The 15,832-nt window shown below is 36.2% G+C and overlaps 1 protein-coding gene across 2 annotated transcripts; it reads left to right on the forward strand.

The window, feature by feature from the left end:
- Window positions 1-235: 235 nt before the first annotated feature.
- On the forward strand, window positions 236-10,509 carry slco1e1 (solute carrier organic anion transporter family, member 1E1). Of its 2 annotated transcripts, XM_051107250.1 has the most exons (17): window positions 236-299; window positions 388-461; window positions 578-623; window positions 1,098-1,206; window positions 1,373-1,514; window positions 4,073-4,205; window positions 4,310-4,437; window positions 4,587-4,733; window positions 5,174-5,272; window positions 6,809-7,039; window positions 7,257-7,421; window positions 7,806-8,001; window positions 8,748-8,913; window positions 9,043-9,227; window positions 9,569-9,633; window positions 9,736-9,853; window positions 10,079-10,509. In XM_051107250.1, exons 4-17 carry the CDS (start codon window positions 1,102-1,104, stop codon window positions 10,302-10,304), a joined length of 2,106 nt encoding a protein of 701 aa, XP_050963207.1. In that variant the 5' UTR covers window positions 236-299; window positions 388-461; window positions 578-623; window positions 1,098-1,101; the 3' UTR covers window positions 10,305-10,509. The 2 variants fall into 2 exon arrangements, with proteins under 2 accessions (XP_050963207.1, XP_050963208.1); XM_051107251.1 differs by lacking the exons at window positions 236-299; window positions 388-461; window positions 578-623; window positions 1,098-1,206; window positions 1,373-1,514 and adding an exon at window positions 3,958-3,971.
- Window positions 10,510-15,832: the final 5,323 nt, after the last annotated feature.

Genomic DNA, 15,832 nt, shown 5'->3' on the forward strand with positions numbered 1-15,832 from the left:
TCTGTAAACAAAAACAAACAAACAAATAAATGTTACATAACTGAACACATAAATATGTATATATGAGAAAATAGGCTGTAAAATATCAGATTCTGAGCTTTTCTTGGAGAAAAAAACAGTCTCTTTCAGCAGCATGTGTTGAGCTGTGGGTGTCCCTTGAGCTGGCACGTTGTTGGAATAGAAATGTGCCGAGCTTTTGTGTGCATGAGCTTTGAGAATAAACCACAGGCTTATGCAGAGACCCAGAAACACATGTCTTCTATCTCCAAGAGGGAGGATACTCCCTCTGCCCATGTCAGGTACAGCACACTTTGGCACATGATTTGTTTCTCTTGGTTCCTTTGTTTTGCCAGAACCCCCTATAACTTTAATTTTCTTCTGCCTTAGATGAATGGGTGGTTAAATGGTTTCTGACTGGGAGGGGAGAATTAAACCGAACTAAATCTGAGAGGATTATAAGAGTAAGTCATGAAAACACATGAAAAAGGCTTTCTCTGTTTCGTGAGGTTTGCTTTTCCTTGTTTCTTTTTTTGCATAACTATTTTCGCATTTGTCATCCCATTCAACTATTCGGGAGATTGGGCAATAAAAAAAGGCTAAGCTTTGCCAGCTTTCAATATAAGGTGAGTTGTTTCATGTATGTATGTACTGTATGCTTGTGTGGATTCATTCATTCATTTAAAGTTTGAATGAGGGTTAAGCTGTTTTTAAATTTGAGACACTTGCTAAATCTGAGACAGCTTGGATTTGGATTTGGATCCCATAAACTTATGTATGTATGTATGTATGTATCTATGTATCTATCTATCTATCTATCTATCTATCTATAATAGAGTAACAAACTCATGCTAAAAAAATATCTTTGACAGTTGTGAAAATTATTAAAATGTTTTTGGTTTTTACCTTCAAAATAACTAACAAAACAACTTTTGTTAAACAACACATTAATTCAATAAATGTGGAAATTATTATTTATTATTATTACTATCATCAGTTGAGTTGATCAATTATTTGTTTTTATTAGAGCTGAATAAATTATCAGAGCAAAAATACAGAACACCAAATATATATATATATATATTTTTTTATCATGACAGCAAAATGTCTGAGCCTACTGCAGAGGACGATGGTAAGCCAACCAGCCAACAAGAACTTTGCATTCCAGAAAAAGAGGCCCCAAAGGACCCTAGCTGCTCCAGTCTAAAGGTACCTTTAGTTTATTAATTGCAAGAGTGTATTTTATTGTTATTATTATTATATTTAAATATATATCTGTGAGTAGTCATTGTAATCCATGTTAATGTCAGGGTTAGGGTTATATATTACTAATTTGAAGCATTGGTTTTCTTTCCATTGTAACTTTTCTTCAAAGACTTTTATTGTGGCCCTTTCCTTCGCCTGCTTCTCCAAAACTCTGTGTGGGACCTACATGAAAAGCGCCATCACTCAGATAGAGAGGAGATTTGACCTTTCCAGCTCTGTCGTGGGCCTCATTGATGGAAGTTTTGAGATGGGTTTGTATTAGGGTCCAAAAATACCTCAACAAAAAAATACCCACTAATTGCAAAAATCATCTCAGGAAGGGAACAAGGTGCTGTGTCAGAGTTCACACTATGGTAACAAGTTTTCAGTGTGAAACCAATTTGCACCAATTCCATTGACCATGGACGAAGTAAAATGGTCGCCATCACCAGATTTTTTTGTCTGAAGAAGCTGCGTAGGTGCACTTGAGGTATGGCAATGCAACGCAGCGTCTCATTGCCCTCTCAGGGAACTGGGTTACATAAGTAACCGTTAGACATTCCCTTTTAAATGGAACCCAACGCTGCGTCAGATTTAATACTATGGTAATGTTAATACCCACACATGCCGAAAGGATGCCTACTCTCAAGCTGTAAATAGTATTACACAAGCACACATCAGGAATACAGGAATGAATCAACCCAAAAGGACTTGAGATCCTGGGGTTGAATCCACATTCACACTAAAATCTTATGAATGTATGTGGAAAGGACCAGCCTGTCACAGAACAAACATTCTTTAAATGCGCCACTCTTAAAGGGACAGTTCACTCAAAAATGAAAATGTTCCCATTATTTACTCACCCTCCAAGCATACTAAGTGTATATGACTTCCATCTTTCAGATAATTGCAATTTAAGTTATATTAAAAACTACCCTGTCTCTCCCAAGCTCTATCATAGTGATGGGCAAGTGTTTCTCTTCAACAGTCCAAAACAAGTCCAATACAGTGCATCCATCCATAATAAAAAGTGCCTCACAAGGCTTGGGGGGGGCTGAATAAAGGCCTCCTGTAGTGAATCAATGCATTTTTGTAAGAAAAATATTTATATTTAAAACGTAAGAATCACTTTAATCTAGCTTGCACCAACTGGTCGTACACGGAAGCAGCTCCGTGTGGATGAAGTTGGATGTTGTGCATGCGCCTGTGAGTCCAACATTTGTTACAGGACCAAAGGAAGTAAACTTTCCTTACGTTCGCATTCGCTTTGTTTATATCTTTACAAATCTTTATTTTTACTTCTAATTTGTGATTGTTGTTTTGTTTTGTTTTTTCCACGGCGCTCGCGTTTGTCACTTTTCACCGGCGCTTGCGCAATGCCGACATCATACGTCATCCACCCGGAGCTGCTTCCATATACGACCAGTTGGCACAAGCTAGATTAAGATGATTATTACGTTTTAAAAATGGATATTTTTCTTACAAAAACGCATCAATTCGCAACAGGAGGGCTTTATTACCCCCCCCAGCTGTGTGAGGCACTTTTTATTATGGATGGATGCACTTTATTGAACCCATTGCTATGACAGAGCTTAGAAGAGCCAGGATATTTTTTTAATCTAACTCCGATTGGATTAGGGTGACCAGATGTGCCACTTCCAGGGGACACATTCAGCACAGGATTTCTATATTGCTTAAATTAACCAGGTGTTGGTTGTTTGCGCTGCGCCGATCGATCATCACATGACAGCAAAGTACCGCAAGAATGATTTTGACTGGACATAACTTATTCAGCTTTTTCTTCTCATGCATTTTGAATGGTGAAGGGGAACATGTTTGAGGAATAATGGGATAAAATGATGATGATGTCACCTGTGGAACACAATCCGGCCTAGGGTGGAGGGAACTACTGAAAGGGTCTGCAAGTCCCCTACCATCTTAAAATGTAAAGAGATACCACCTAAAAGCATACAGTTTCCTGGTGGAGGGAGCTCTAGCGTTAAGAATCATCTCAGTCGACAGACCAGAATCTATAAACTAGTACCACTCAGGGGCCAGACACACAGTTTACATATCTCTGATTGGGGGTGAAAGAACGTCCCTCGGGCCTGGGACAGGAGGTCCCTCCTGGTTAGAATTTCCCAGGGAGAGCCTTTCAGGAGAGACACTAGATCTGCAAACTAAACCCGACTGGCCAAACCTGAGCTACTAGTAGCAGGCATACTCCGTCCTGATAAACTCTTGCTAGAACTCCTAGGAACAGTGCGATTCGGGGAATGGCATACCATGGTATCCAGCAGCCCTAACTAAGCTGGAGGTGTGAGGGAGAATCAGAGGAGACAGTTGCATGACTCCTCGGAGGCAAACAGATCCACTTCTGATCGGCCATACTTCACCACTTGTGAAGAAAACCTACCAAGTATTTGAATGTTTTTAATATGCTTTATTTCGGTTGCATAATTTTAGATGTGGTTTTACTGCAACATTATCCAACTGCACCCAAACCAAAATGTATAATATTCCTGGAAGTTGTTTTGTATTTGAGCAATCTGATTAGAGCATTTTTTTAAAATCCAAAATACAAACATAGTCTCATTAGAAGAATGTGCCACTACCTATATTTTGCAAAACTCTAAAATGTACTTATTTATACTGTACAGTTTGCTGCAGTTTCTAACTGAAAAGAACACTAGTGGCAGGAAAAACACCAACTTTTATCCCTTTTCATGGTTTGTCTGTTCCATGTTAACATAAACATATATGCTTGCATGTTTCATTTTCATTTCTTAATTGACTGTTGACTGATTGTTTTCTGAATGCTTTTCTGTAGGTAACTTGCTCTTTTTGGCAGTGGTTAGCCATTTTGGGGCAAGACTACACAGGCCGAAACTCATAGGGATGGGTTGTTTCCTCATGGCCTTTGGCGCAGCTCTTACTGGACTGCCACACTTTTTTATGGGGCGGTAGGTTCAAATATACATACTATCATTCCACATTTAGCTTAGTTTCTTATTTGTTTCAAACCTGCTCATGTTTCTTTCTCTCTGTGTTGCTTATACTCCTTCAGATACAAGTATGACACAGTAATACAAAGCTCTTTAAACAAAACTGTCAGTATATCTCCTTGTCAGTATCCCATGGTTCTAAATGATTACTCAAATGTGCACACTCAGCCTTCTAATAACATTGGAACAGGTAACTATTTCACATTTAAAGTATCGCATTGCCTTATAGGCTTTAAGCAAGAACTCATATGGTTTTCAGGATTTGAACAAGCATTAAAAAAACACATGCTGAAAGTTCTAAGTGCTTCATGGACATGATGTCTGACACTTTAACCCTAGATTGTGTGAAAGACCCTGGATCTAGTATGTGGATCTATGTATTCTTGGGTAATGCTCTCAGAGGAATCGGAGAGACACCAGTCACACCGCTCGGCATATCTTATATCGATGACTTTGCAAAAGCAGAAAACTCAGCATTTTACATTTGTAAGTCAAATTTTAATACCTTTTGAATACCTTAGATTCAAGGACCTCTATGGCATAGATGTCAGAAACTTTAGTGTATTAAAGCATAGAATTATAACTTACATCAGCACTAAATAAATAAATAAATAAACAAATAAAATCAACTTTATAGCTATTGTGTTGATACATACAGTAACATAAGGTGAGCTTGTGGAAAAAAGAATGCTTAATTGTGTTAAAAGTGTAATAACACCAACATTTCAAGTTTTACTAATTTATTTAGATACATGACTTGCAAGTTTAAGTAGAAATGACATCCAAGTATATTTTAGTTTACTATAAACATAATTACATTTGGCAGTATTCTTTAACCATATTTTAAAGACAAAAGAATTATGAAATTATTATAAATCAATTGTTATCTCGGAATGTTTAATGAAAATCTATCTTGTGATGTTTAGCGTGTCTTCAGACCATTATGCTTCTTGGTCCCATGTTTGGATTCTTACTGGGCTCCATGTGTGCCAAACTCTATGTGGATATTGGATTTGTCAGTGTTGGTAAGCATCCTGTTTAATTAGTTTCATCAGGACTGTGTGTATTCATGTTAAGTTTTATTTTTATTTTATTTATATATTTATTTTCTAAATGTTTCTAAATGGGTCTGAATGTTTGTACAGTGCCATGATTCTTTTTTTTAAGTAAACAAACTAACAATAAATAAATAAATCTGTAAAACGATGCCATTTGTGCTGTTTGATCCAATTTATGTCAGGTGTCTTGAACTACCATGATATTACATTGAAAAACATTATGTACATGTTGTTACATTGCACTTACATTATAATTACATGTATTACTTGTAATTACAAACCTGAACATTGGTAAGAGTTTTGCCAGACATTATATATGTGTACAATAAGTGTATTGTAACGTTATTATAAGGCAGGCCAAAAGTAAATGATACTGCCAAAATTTACTTAAGTTGTAAGCATCTGAGTTCCAAACTTACTACACTCTAAAAACAACCCAACTTGGGTTTGTTGGCAACCCAGCACAAGGTAAATATTGCACAGAACATATTCTGGGTTAATTTGACCCAGCTGATTGGGTTAAATGTTTTTACCGAACATGCTGGGTTGTTTTATTTAAGCCAATTAGTGTTTAAAAATTATTATATTGCTGGCTTAAAATGTGCTGGAAATAAAAAATAACACAGAATTATAGAGGCAACAGCAATAATCAAAACATTTTAACAATATTTTAATATTAAGCAAGAACACCCATGGACAAAAAATATAAGACAGTTTGAATTTGTTTGGGTGAATACAGCATAGTTTACTATATTACATACCAATAAACTCTTTTAATATTCATTTTAAAAATAAAAAATGTAATCACTTTTCACCGAAAAGTTCACTCGCAGCTGAAAGATGCTGTGACTGATTTCATAACCTGCCCATAAACAAACAGTACTGAGATTAGAGAGCATATTTTAACATCAAATTAAATTAAATTCAGTATTATGATGAATAAAATCAGTTTATGAAATGCAAGGCAAAAGGCGTTTCCATCATGCAAAACAAACGACTGCTGCTGATGCAGCTGACTGACATCTCGTCCTTGTATGTTGCGTGAAATATAATTTACAGCACAGTAAAGACTTTATAAATGAAATAATATGTACAAATCTTTATTTCACTGAAGAAGTGCACGACGGCGCTGAGAACCGCTCTCTCCTGTAGAGGACGCAAAAGAGCCTGTGCTCTGACTGTAACTCAGCTGGGTTGTTTCATTGGAGACGTACGCGACCCAGCAGTTGGGTAGAAAAAAATAACCCAGCAAAAGAATGAACAAACACACAAAAACTAGCATTTTTTTAGAGTGCAGAAAAAAACTACCCAGCACCTGGGTAAAAAATATTAAAAACAACCCAAATAAAATGACCCAACAGGCTGAACCCAGCATTTGGGTTAAAAAAACAAACAAAAAAAAAAAAAACTAGATAGTTTGGTGACATTTGCTAGGTATGACCTATAATGTAGTTTAAATGTTTTATCATTTATGTATTTTTTTTTGTTTGTTTTCTCCTGCAGATAGTGTGACCATCGCTCCACAGGATGCACGCTGGGTGGGTGCTTGGTGGCTGGGCTTCTTTGTATCATCTGCCGTCTTAGTACTTGCTGGTGTTCCTTTTTGGTTCCTGCCAAGGTCTTTACCGACACAAGGAGAGGAAGGGAAGGAGAACTCTGCTGTGGAGCAGAGCAACAAGGAGCACTCTGTCCTCCCAAACACGCACTCAATGAAACTTGCTGACATCGCAAAAGGCAACTTCCTTCCACCTTTTCAAAAAATCCATTATTGTTTCAACTATTATTATAAAGTCCATTAATTAATTCTATTCTATTCTGTTTTCACTTTAAAAATAACAAATTCATGTTAAATTGGCAGCTCGTGTTTTCCAAGAAGTCAAGCTAACATGTAAGCAAATCTTTATGAAAAAAATTCACTTCATTCTCTGTTTTCTGTTTTGTAAATGGTAAGGATTCCTTCCTTCCCTGAAAAAACTCCTGTGCACTCCTGCGTACTTCCTGTTGCTGTGTGGAATTGTTTTGAAGTTCAACTCTTTCATCGGCTTGCTCACCTTCAAAGCCAAATACATGGAGCAACAGTTTGGCCAGTCTGCATCAAGAGCAAACTTCCTTATTGGTATGAACCCTTCCATGTAAATTTTGAGCAAGCTGATTGTTTCATTTAATGTCTGCTAGTGAACAAACCCTATAATTATGATTATTTTTCAATATTACAATTTTTATTTTATTTAATTTTTGCAACTTTTTAATTTTGCAATTATTTTACATGCTTAAAACTTTATTTATTTATTTATTTTTCAGTGTCATTTTTATTTTGTGTTTATCAACTTAATGACTTTTTTATTTTTTATTTTTTGACGAAATGCATGCATACTACAATATTTTGGTGCAAATTCACCTGTCACACCAAACCCAAGAAACCCAATCATACAGCGTAACACACAGAGAAGTGTGTCAGGCTTGACATTAATTGAAACTAAAGACATGTCATGTCCCGCAGGTGTCCTGATCCTGCCTGTGGTTGCTGTGGGAATATTCTTGGGTGGTTTGTTAATGAAAAGATACAAGTTGAGCGTTGTGGCAGGGGCTCAGCTCTCCTTCATCACCTCCTTTACAGCCTTCCTTCTCCTCCTCCTCCATTTCGGCACAAAGTGTGACAATGTGCCTGTGGCAGGGCTCACTGTGTCCTACAATGGGTAAGTATTTGTATACTTGTGTAACTCAGCAGTTCTCAAAATGTAGGATATATTGTAAAGGGAAATCTTGTTCTCTTTTAAATTTCTCCAGTTTTTCTTTCTTTCTTTCTTTCCTTTTTCTCTCTCTGTTCTAAACAAAACTATGATTTGACACAAGAGTATTTGTTGTACTGCACACGTTATATGGATCACTTTTATGATCATTTATGTGATTTTTTAAGTTTTGTTACAATTACCATCCTCTCAAGCATATCCTTATGGGTTACATTAATTTAAAAAAAAAAATGGACATGGGGTAAATAATAAACAATATATTAATATATAGTATGAACTAATTCAGTAATAACACTTTACAATAAGGTTCATTATTTAACATTAGTTAACTATGTTAGATAACATACTAAGAATGAACTTTTACAGCATTTAATAATTTATTAATATTAATTTCAGAATTTACTGAATTTTAATGCACTGTGAACTAGCATAAACAAGCAATGAATTACTGTATTATTAAGATTAATAAAATACTGTAATAAAGGTATTGTTTGTTGTTCGTTCAGGTTAGTTAACATATTAGCTAATGTTAACTAATGTTTTGAAAATATAGATAGCATAAAGCAGAATAAAAAGCACGTTTTCTAGTTTTAAAACAAAATCGAGAGCCACTGCTATAAGTGAACACTGGCTCTCAGCCAGAATATTGCTTCCAACTGGAAAGAATCACCAATCTCAAAATTCCTCTTCAGGACCCCTAAAATATCACATGATGAGCGCTCACTTATGTCTCCGTGTAATCTGGACTGTTCCTGCTCTACATCAGAATGGGATCCCGTGTGCTCTGACAGTGGCATTACATATGTATCGCCCTGTTTGGCAGGATGCACCACCTCCACAGGACAAGGCAAAAACACGGTATAATTGGATCTATCTAAAACTGCATTTTTGAAACTGTAGGCACACAAGAAGTATTGTAAGTATCCTTTGCACACTATAATCTGCAATAATAATATTTTTTGCCTTATTTACATTTGATGATCACAGGTTTTTCACAACTGCAGTTGTGTCTTAACCCCGTCACCAGTAGAGGGCAGCAGATCTGTGTCTTTGGGCCAGTGTCCACGTGGGCCAGCATGTACCCGGAGTTTTACCTCTTACATGGCGGTATCTGTCCTCAGCTCCTTCATCAACTCTCTGGGCACTACTCCTGGATACATGATCACTATACGGTCAGTTATCATCAGGATAAAATTTAGTTACTGGTCTTTACATGTAAGGCAAGAATTGTACCAATGAGTTTTGCCCAGACTCTCTTATAAGTAACTTTGCAAGTACATGTTAACTTATATGTAGTTGCAAAGTTATTTAGTCAACAGAATTTCTAAAGCGGGCCATCAAAATAAAGTTTAACCTTACATTTTATAAATATTTCATAATTATTCAACAATTTATTTGGAATTTCACAGTTGTTAAATGTAACTGTTAACACATAGAAACTACTTTCAGATGCTTTTTTTCAGATGTAAAGGATGAAAGAAGAAAATATTTACTGTGTATTACATGTTTATAGATGCATAACACCTGAGCTGAAGTCACTGGCACTGGGTATTCAAACTCTTGTGATGCGAACACTAGGTACAAGCAATATAGTAAACAATAATTCATAAGCTAGGCAATATTTTAGTGGACATTATGTTCTGAATAAACTGTATTAATGTCTAATATTTTTTTCTGGAGGTGGTATTCCTGCTCCTGTATATTTTGGAGCTCTCATTGACTCAACGTGTTTAAAATGGGGAATAAAGAGCTGCGGGGGCAGAGGAGCCTGTCGTATGTACGACTCAGATATGTACAGGTATGTATGTGTGCTTGTAATGTTTACCGCATTGTCTTTTTTAGAACACAAAATTGCCACTGAAAAAAAGCCACTGATGATTACAGTATAAAGTCTTGAAGCACCCATGTAAATATTGTCTGTTATAAAAGATCTGATTTTATCACTTTCTAAATCTTAAGCTCACATTTGAAAAACAAATTGGATTGTATATGTAGCATGAAAGTCTTGGTGTCCGGTTTTCAGAGTGATCTTCTTGAGCCTGACTACGTGTTTAAGTGGATGTTCCTACTTCTTCATCATTGCTGTCATTGTGCTTCTGCGGAAGCAATTTAAAAAAGAAGTTGTTAAAGCATTACAGGAAACAGCCAGCAAGCAAAATGAAACCGAACTTCAGCCTCCAGAGATGTGCCATCCTGATGGATCCACTGATACTAGCCCCAGAGAAAAAAACAGAAAGCACCAATACTGAATGCTAGCAATGAGCTAACATCTTTTGTAGCTCTTACAGGGAATTTAGAAGAGAGTGCTGATAAATTAATGGGAGAAGAACTACTAATAAAATCAATGACCATGACAGCACACTATAAGAACACAACCAGCGCAAGCCATAACATTCTTTATGTTCTACTGTACTGTATGTTTCATGATTCAGAGTTTGTATCTCTTAATAAATTTATTTGAAAAAAGAAATCTCAGTTCTTCAGCATGTGGCTTTGTACTCCATATTACATAGTCTCTCCTACCTCAGTAAGGTACAGTTATAATGTGACAACAAAATTTCTGAAATAACTGCTTATATGTTTTAGTTTCCCCATTTGCTATTGGTCAGAGAACAAACTGCCCCAACCCCAAATCATGGCTTTAGCCAATGTTGCTATGCTATTTAAAAAAATGCTTTGAACAATAACAGACTAGAAGGCAAATTAACCTATTAAATTCACATTTACATAATTATCCCCTCACACACAGAAGCATTTTCACAGACAAATGACACTGAACTGAAACAACACAAAATATACAAAGAGTCCTTAGACTATTAAAAGCTTTAAAGCCTGGTGGTTCTTTACCATAAAACAGTCTTGAGGAAACTCCATGTGTCGATAGTCCAGTGTGTTCACCTATATACAATCCAAAGTGCAAGTGTTAGCTCTGGAAAGGTAAGTGTCCACCAAGAGTACTTCACAATCCAGGCAGTATATGATGCCAAGATGAAAGGATCTGTATTACTTACAATTAGATAAAGCTTAACGGTCAACTTGGATCACATGTACCTTAATAACCAATCACATTACAGCACTGACGTCATTAAATTTCGGAGTTGTGTGACAATCTCTGTTTACAGTTTTATAAGTGGGGCTTGTAAAGTGTGACGTCACATTTTACGGATTCTGTGATCGGTTTACTCTGAAACACTGCTTATGATTTATGGGGATAAAAAAAAAGGAGTGGGTGGATTTCTATTATTGTAGTATGGTTGTGGACACACACCGTTAACAAAAATGTATGTTCAAATAACATGTAAAAGTGAATTTTGCTAGTAATAGTAATAGGTGCCCTTTAACTCTTGATCTTGCTGTGCGAGACAGGAATCTTTCCAACTTTTCCTACCAGTCTACTTCCCGTTATTGACTTTTATTACATACTGTAAAATGAAACAACTTTATCTAGTAAATGTGTCTACAACAAGGGAAATAATTAATTTAAAAAAATGGGCACAGTTTAACTACAACAAGGTCACAAATTAATAAAACGTGCTTATGTAAAAAAATGATCGGGTCTGCCAGCTTCAGCAAACTGTCCATTATTGTTAAAGGTGTACTGCTGATTCATCAGTGAAGCATTGCAAACCTGTAGCAGTTATTTGTGAGAAACTGATTTCTTTGCCAAAGTTTCCCACATATTTAACTGCAAGTGGTTGTGCTGGATGGCAGGGGCATAGCCATCCTAATGATAATGTAATAAATGCTATGTTAGCACTATATTATTCAGATACTTTATTTACACTGCAAAAAAATTATATTCTGACTTAGTATTTCTTGTTTTCTAGTATAAATATCTAAACATTTTTGAATCAAGATGGATTTACTTTACAAGTAAAATGACCTAAGATATTATGTCTTGTTTTCTAAAACAATGTTGTTAGTTTTTGCTTGAAACAAGCAAAAATATCTGCCAATGGGGTAAGAAAAATAATCTTAACTCAAAGGCTAAACAAGATTATTTTTCTTGGACAGGTGTAATGTATGTAACATATATATTGTTCATTTTAATATTTTCTTCTCATTGTCAGACAGTGTGACCATCACCCCTCAGAAATCCCACAGAGTTGGGGCCTGGTGGATGGGTTATGTGGTTCCTGGGCTGTTGACTCTTCTTCCTGCTAAGTTTATTTTTGGATTTTTTAATAGTGCAAAGCATTGTTATTATTAGGAAAAAGTTCAAAATATTTCACCAATGTTTTTCTTGTCTTAAACACATTAAGCCACAGGATTGTTTTTAATGTCATTTCTCACTTTTAAAGGTGGTATTCCTGCTCCCATTTGTTTTGGTGCTCTTATTGACTCTACCTGTCCGAAATGGGGTCAGAAGAAATGCGGTGGAAGTGGTGCGTACAGAATGTATGACACCGAAACATTCAAGCGAGCAGATCCGCAAGGACTATTTTACGTATACCCTAAAATGAATGCACAGAAACCCTAATTAATGTATATTAAATGTTATTCACCTCCATCATATTTTGGGACTGGTCAGCTCTGTGTGGGCATTTAGCTATACCCTGTTATGGATGATCACCTCACAGAATGATAAGCAAATGTCCATGGAAAAAGAACTCCAACACTCTGTGATATGTGATCCAGAACAGGAAAATATGTAAGGAATAATTGATGACAAGCCGTTGAATTGTTGGAGAGATTAAGCGTGTGGAAAATACCTGTGCGTCTCTCAACAGTGTGTGACTTTGGCAGCAGTGTTTCTACTAATAGCAAAACTCATCAGCAAAAGTTCATCAACGGGATTATTAGTGAGAAATGACATGTAGCTTTTAAGTTGCTAAACTATTTTACAGATAAAATCAAAGCAGAGCAAAATATTTGCATTCTTGGGCAAAGTGTTGTGTTTCCTAATCATGTAATTATTCCTGTTTAGTATTATTTCCACCATCAGTTTTGTGTTGATTGAACTCTTTCTGTGAGAGAATGTGAAGTTTCTGGGAGGAATGGAAAACGTTTGTGGGCAAGCCATTCAAAAATACTTTTTTATGCTATGTAAACATTAGTTACAAGCAATATTTAGAAGACAGTTATTCAGTGTTGATTTATCTTCTAAAAGAACAATCATTCATAAGCTAGGTGATATTTTAGTGTATTTTACAGATGTTTGTCACAATCCCCAGTCACTATTGAAATACAGAGCTCTGGCATGAAATTCTAAATGGCGCAATCCTGATAGGTCTAACTTAATCTGACCTAATGACATCATTATCACATGGCACAGCTGACTGTATCACTGCTCAACACTCTAATATATGACTAGTGCTAGCTGTAAGCAGTATTGCAGCATGCCTCAGAAAACCTCCACCTTCCCCAGCTCCACCTGTATAGATCTGCTACGAGGTGATTTATGTATGCTATGAGGGTTATTCATATATGTTATATGTGCAGCATCAATGCATCTTAAATGCTTACAGCAGCATGTTGTGGATGTATTGGCAGTAGCAAGTCTCAGTACTTGCTCTGCCACAGCAGCAGTGTAGTAGATCTATTCTGCCAAGACCAAATACATTTATATTGTCATGTACATCACCATGCCAATTCCTCCGAGAGTTATCATGATAGAACTACATTTCCCAGCATCCCTCTGGATTCTCACCTGTGCACATTCCTCAATCACCATCACATGTTATTTACCTGCTTCGATCCCTTGTCAAGTCTTCTTCTGTCCACCATCAACCTGATGGTTTTGCTAATAGAAGACCAGACCAGATACTAATGGACTAGTGGGAGTTGTGTGGGGACTTGAGCGTATTCTCAGCTCTATCTTTCAGAATAGCAGGAGGACAGAGGAATTTGTGGAGGAGTTCCTTAACTTCAGTTACTTGATGGCATGGGAGGATCATCTCCACTATTTCACTTATGGACTAGATGATTATGTTTGCCAACTGTTACAGGGAAACCCTTTTTGAACCTCACTGGATTGGCATATACAGCTGGATAATCCGATTCATCATCTCGTGACTGACGTTCCACCTATTATGTCTGTCAGGTCAGCATTAACTACCCTTCGATCCTCATGTCGAGAACCTGCTTGAGAGTGCCAGCCCAATTCAAATACCATTACCATTCAAAGCCTCAATGCCTTATTTGACCTCAGCCCAGAAGGAGGAGTCTGAGGAAAAATAAACTGTCCTAGATGACTCCAGCCCCTGACAAGTGTCCAGTTATGGCTCAAACCCCTGAGTTTATTCATGAGTTCACTCCAGTCCCAAAGCTCAGTAATGAGTCTGTTCCAGTCCCAGAATCCAGTAATGAGGCCGAAAACCTTCAAACTAGCTGTTATTAAGCCTCTCAATTAAACAAAACACAACCTGACCCCAAAGAACTAGCTAACTATACACCTCAAATCTCCATTTTCTGTCAAAGATACTAGAAAAGATAGTATCCTTACAACTATGCTCCATCTTAGAGAAAATTTGTTTCTGTGAGGATTTCCAATCAGGATTTAGACTGTATCATAGTACTAAGGCTTCTCTCATTAGAGTTACAAATGGCCCTCTCTTATCATCTGATCGTGGTTGTATCTCTAGGTGTGCTATTTGATAGAACAAATGAAACAAAAAGCACCAATACTGAATGCTAGCAATGAATTTAGGGAATTTTAGGGAATTTAGATTAATGGGTGAAGAACTAATAATAAAATGAATGACCAGGACAGCAGGACCCTAAGGAAACCAGCTCAAGCCAAAACATTCTTTATGCTCTACTGTACTGTTTCATGATTCAGAGTGTGCATCTCTTAATACATTTATTTGAAAAAAGAAATCTTAGTTCTTCAGTATGTGAATTTGTACTTTATATTACTTTTTTTTCTTAGAAAGGTACAGTTCTGTTAAATGTGGAAACAAAATTACTGGAATAACTGCTCATAAGCAGTTTCCGTTTCTTCACCTCCCATTGTTTAGAAAACAAGCTCCCCCACCCCCAAATCCTGTAATTGGCCAATGTTGCTATGCTATAACAGCAATGCTTTGATAGGAAAATCACATTTACATAACGGTATAATATTAAAAAAAGTTAAAAGATAAAAAGTTGATGTTTTTGATTTAGAAAAATTAAACCCTCAGACATAAAAAATTACAGAAAATAAAATAAATATGTCAGTGTGTTATAAATGTGAGTATAGACAAGTTTGTTGTGCAGTTTTTGAGTTCTGTAGGATAAATTTTGTTTTTATGATTTACCAGCTGGACAAAATATATTCATATAAACATTGCATCGAAATTAATACAAACAATATTGTTTCTCTGTTCTTTTAGATTCTTAAAACTTCATGGACTTAGTTTTGGCTTTTGTCATTTATTCACAAATTAATAAAACATGCTTACATAAGAAGTTGTGAAAAAAGTGTTGCCAATAACGATCAAAAATGGTCAGGTCTGCCAGTTTCAGCAAATTGTCCATTATTGCTGAAGGTTTGCTGCTGGTTCACCAGTGAAGCTTTGCAAACCTATAGCAGTTATTTCTAAGAAAGTGATTTATTTGCTGAAATTTACCACATATTAACTGCAAGTTTCTTACAAGTTTACTATTTTTCAAGGCTAAAAATGCACATGAATGCACACACATTAATACTTAAAAAGAGAGAGACTGCCAGCATACATATTGCACCATAAGTAACCATATACGTGCTTGCTGGTGTCACTATGTTCTTGTTGGTGGGTGTTTGTGAAATGCTGTTAATGGCTCATCTTAAATTTAACTGCACTTGTTGATCTACAAT

The sequence above is a fragment of the Labeo rohita genome, chromosome 4 (genome assembly GCF_022985175.1).
Source record: "Labeo rohita strain BAU-BD-2019 chromosome 4, IGBB_LRoh.1.0, whole genome shotgun sequence".
NCBI classification, from domain to species: domain Eukaryota; kingdom Metazoa; phylum Chordata; class Actinopteri; order Cypriniformes; family Cyprinidae; genus Labeo; species Labeo rohita.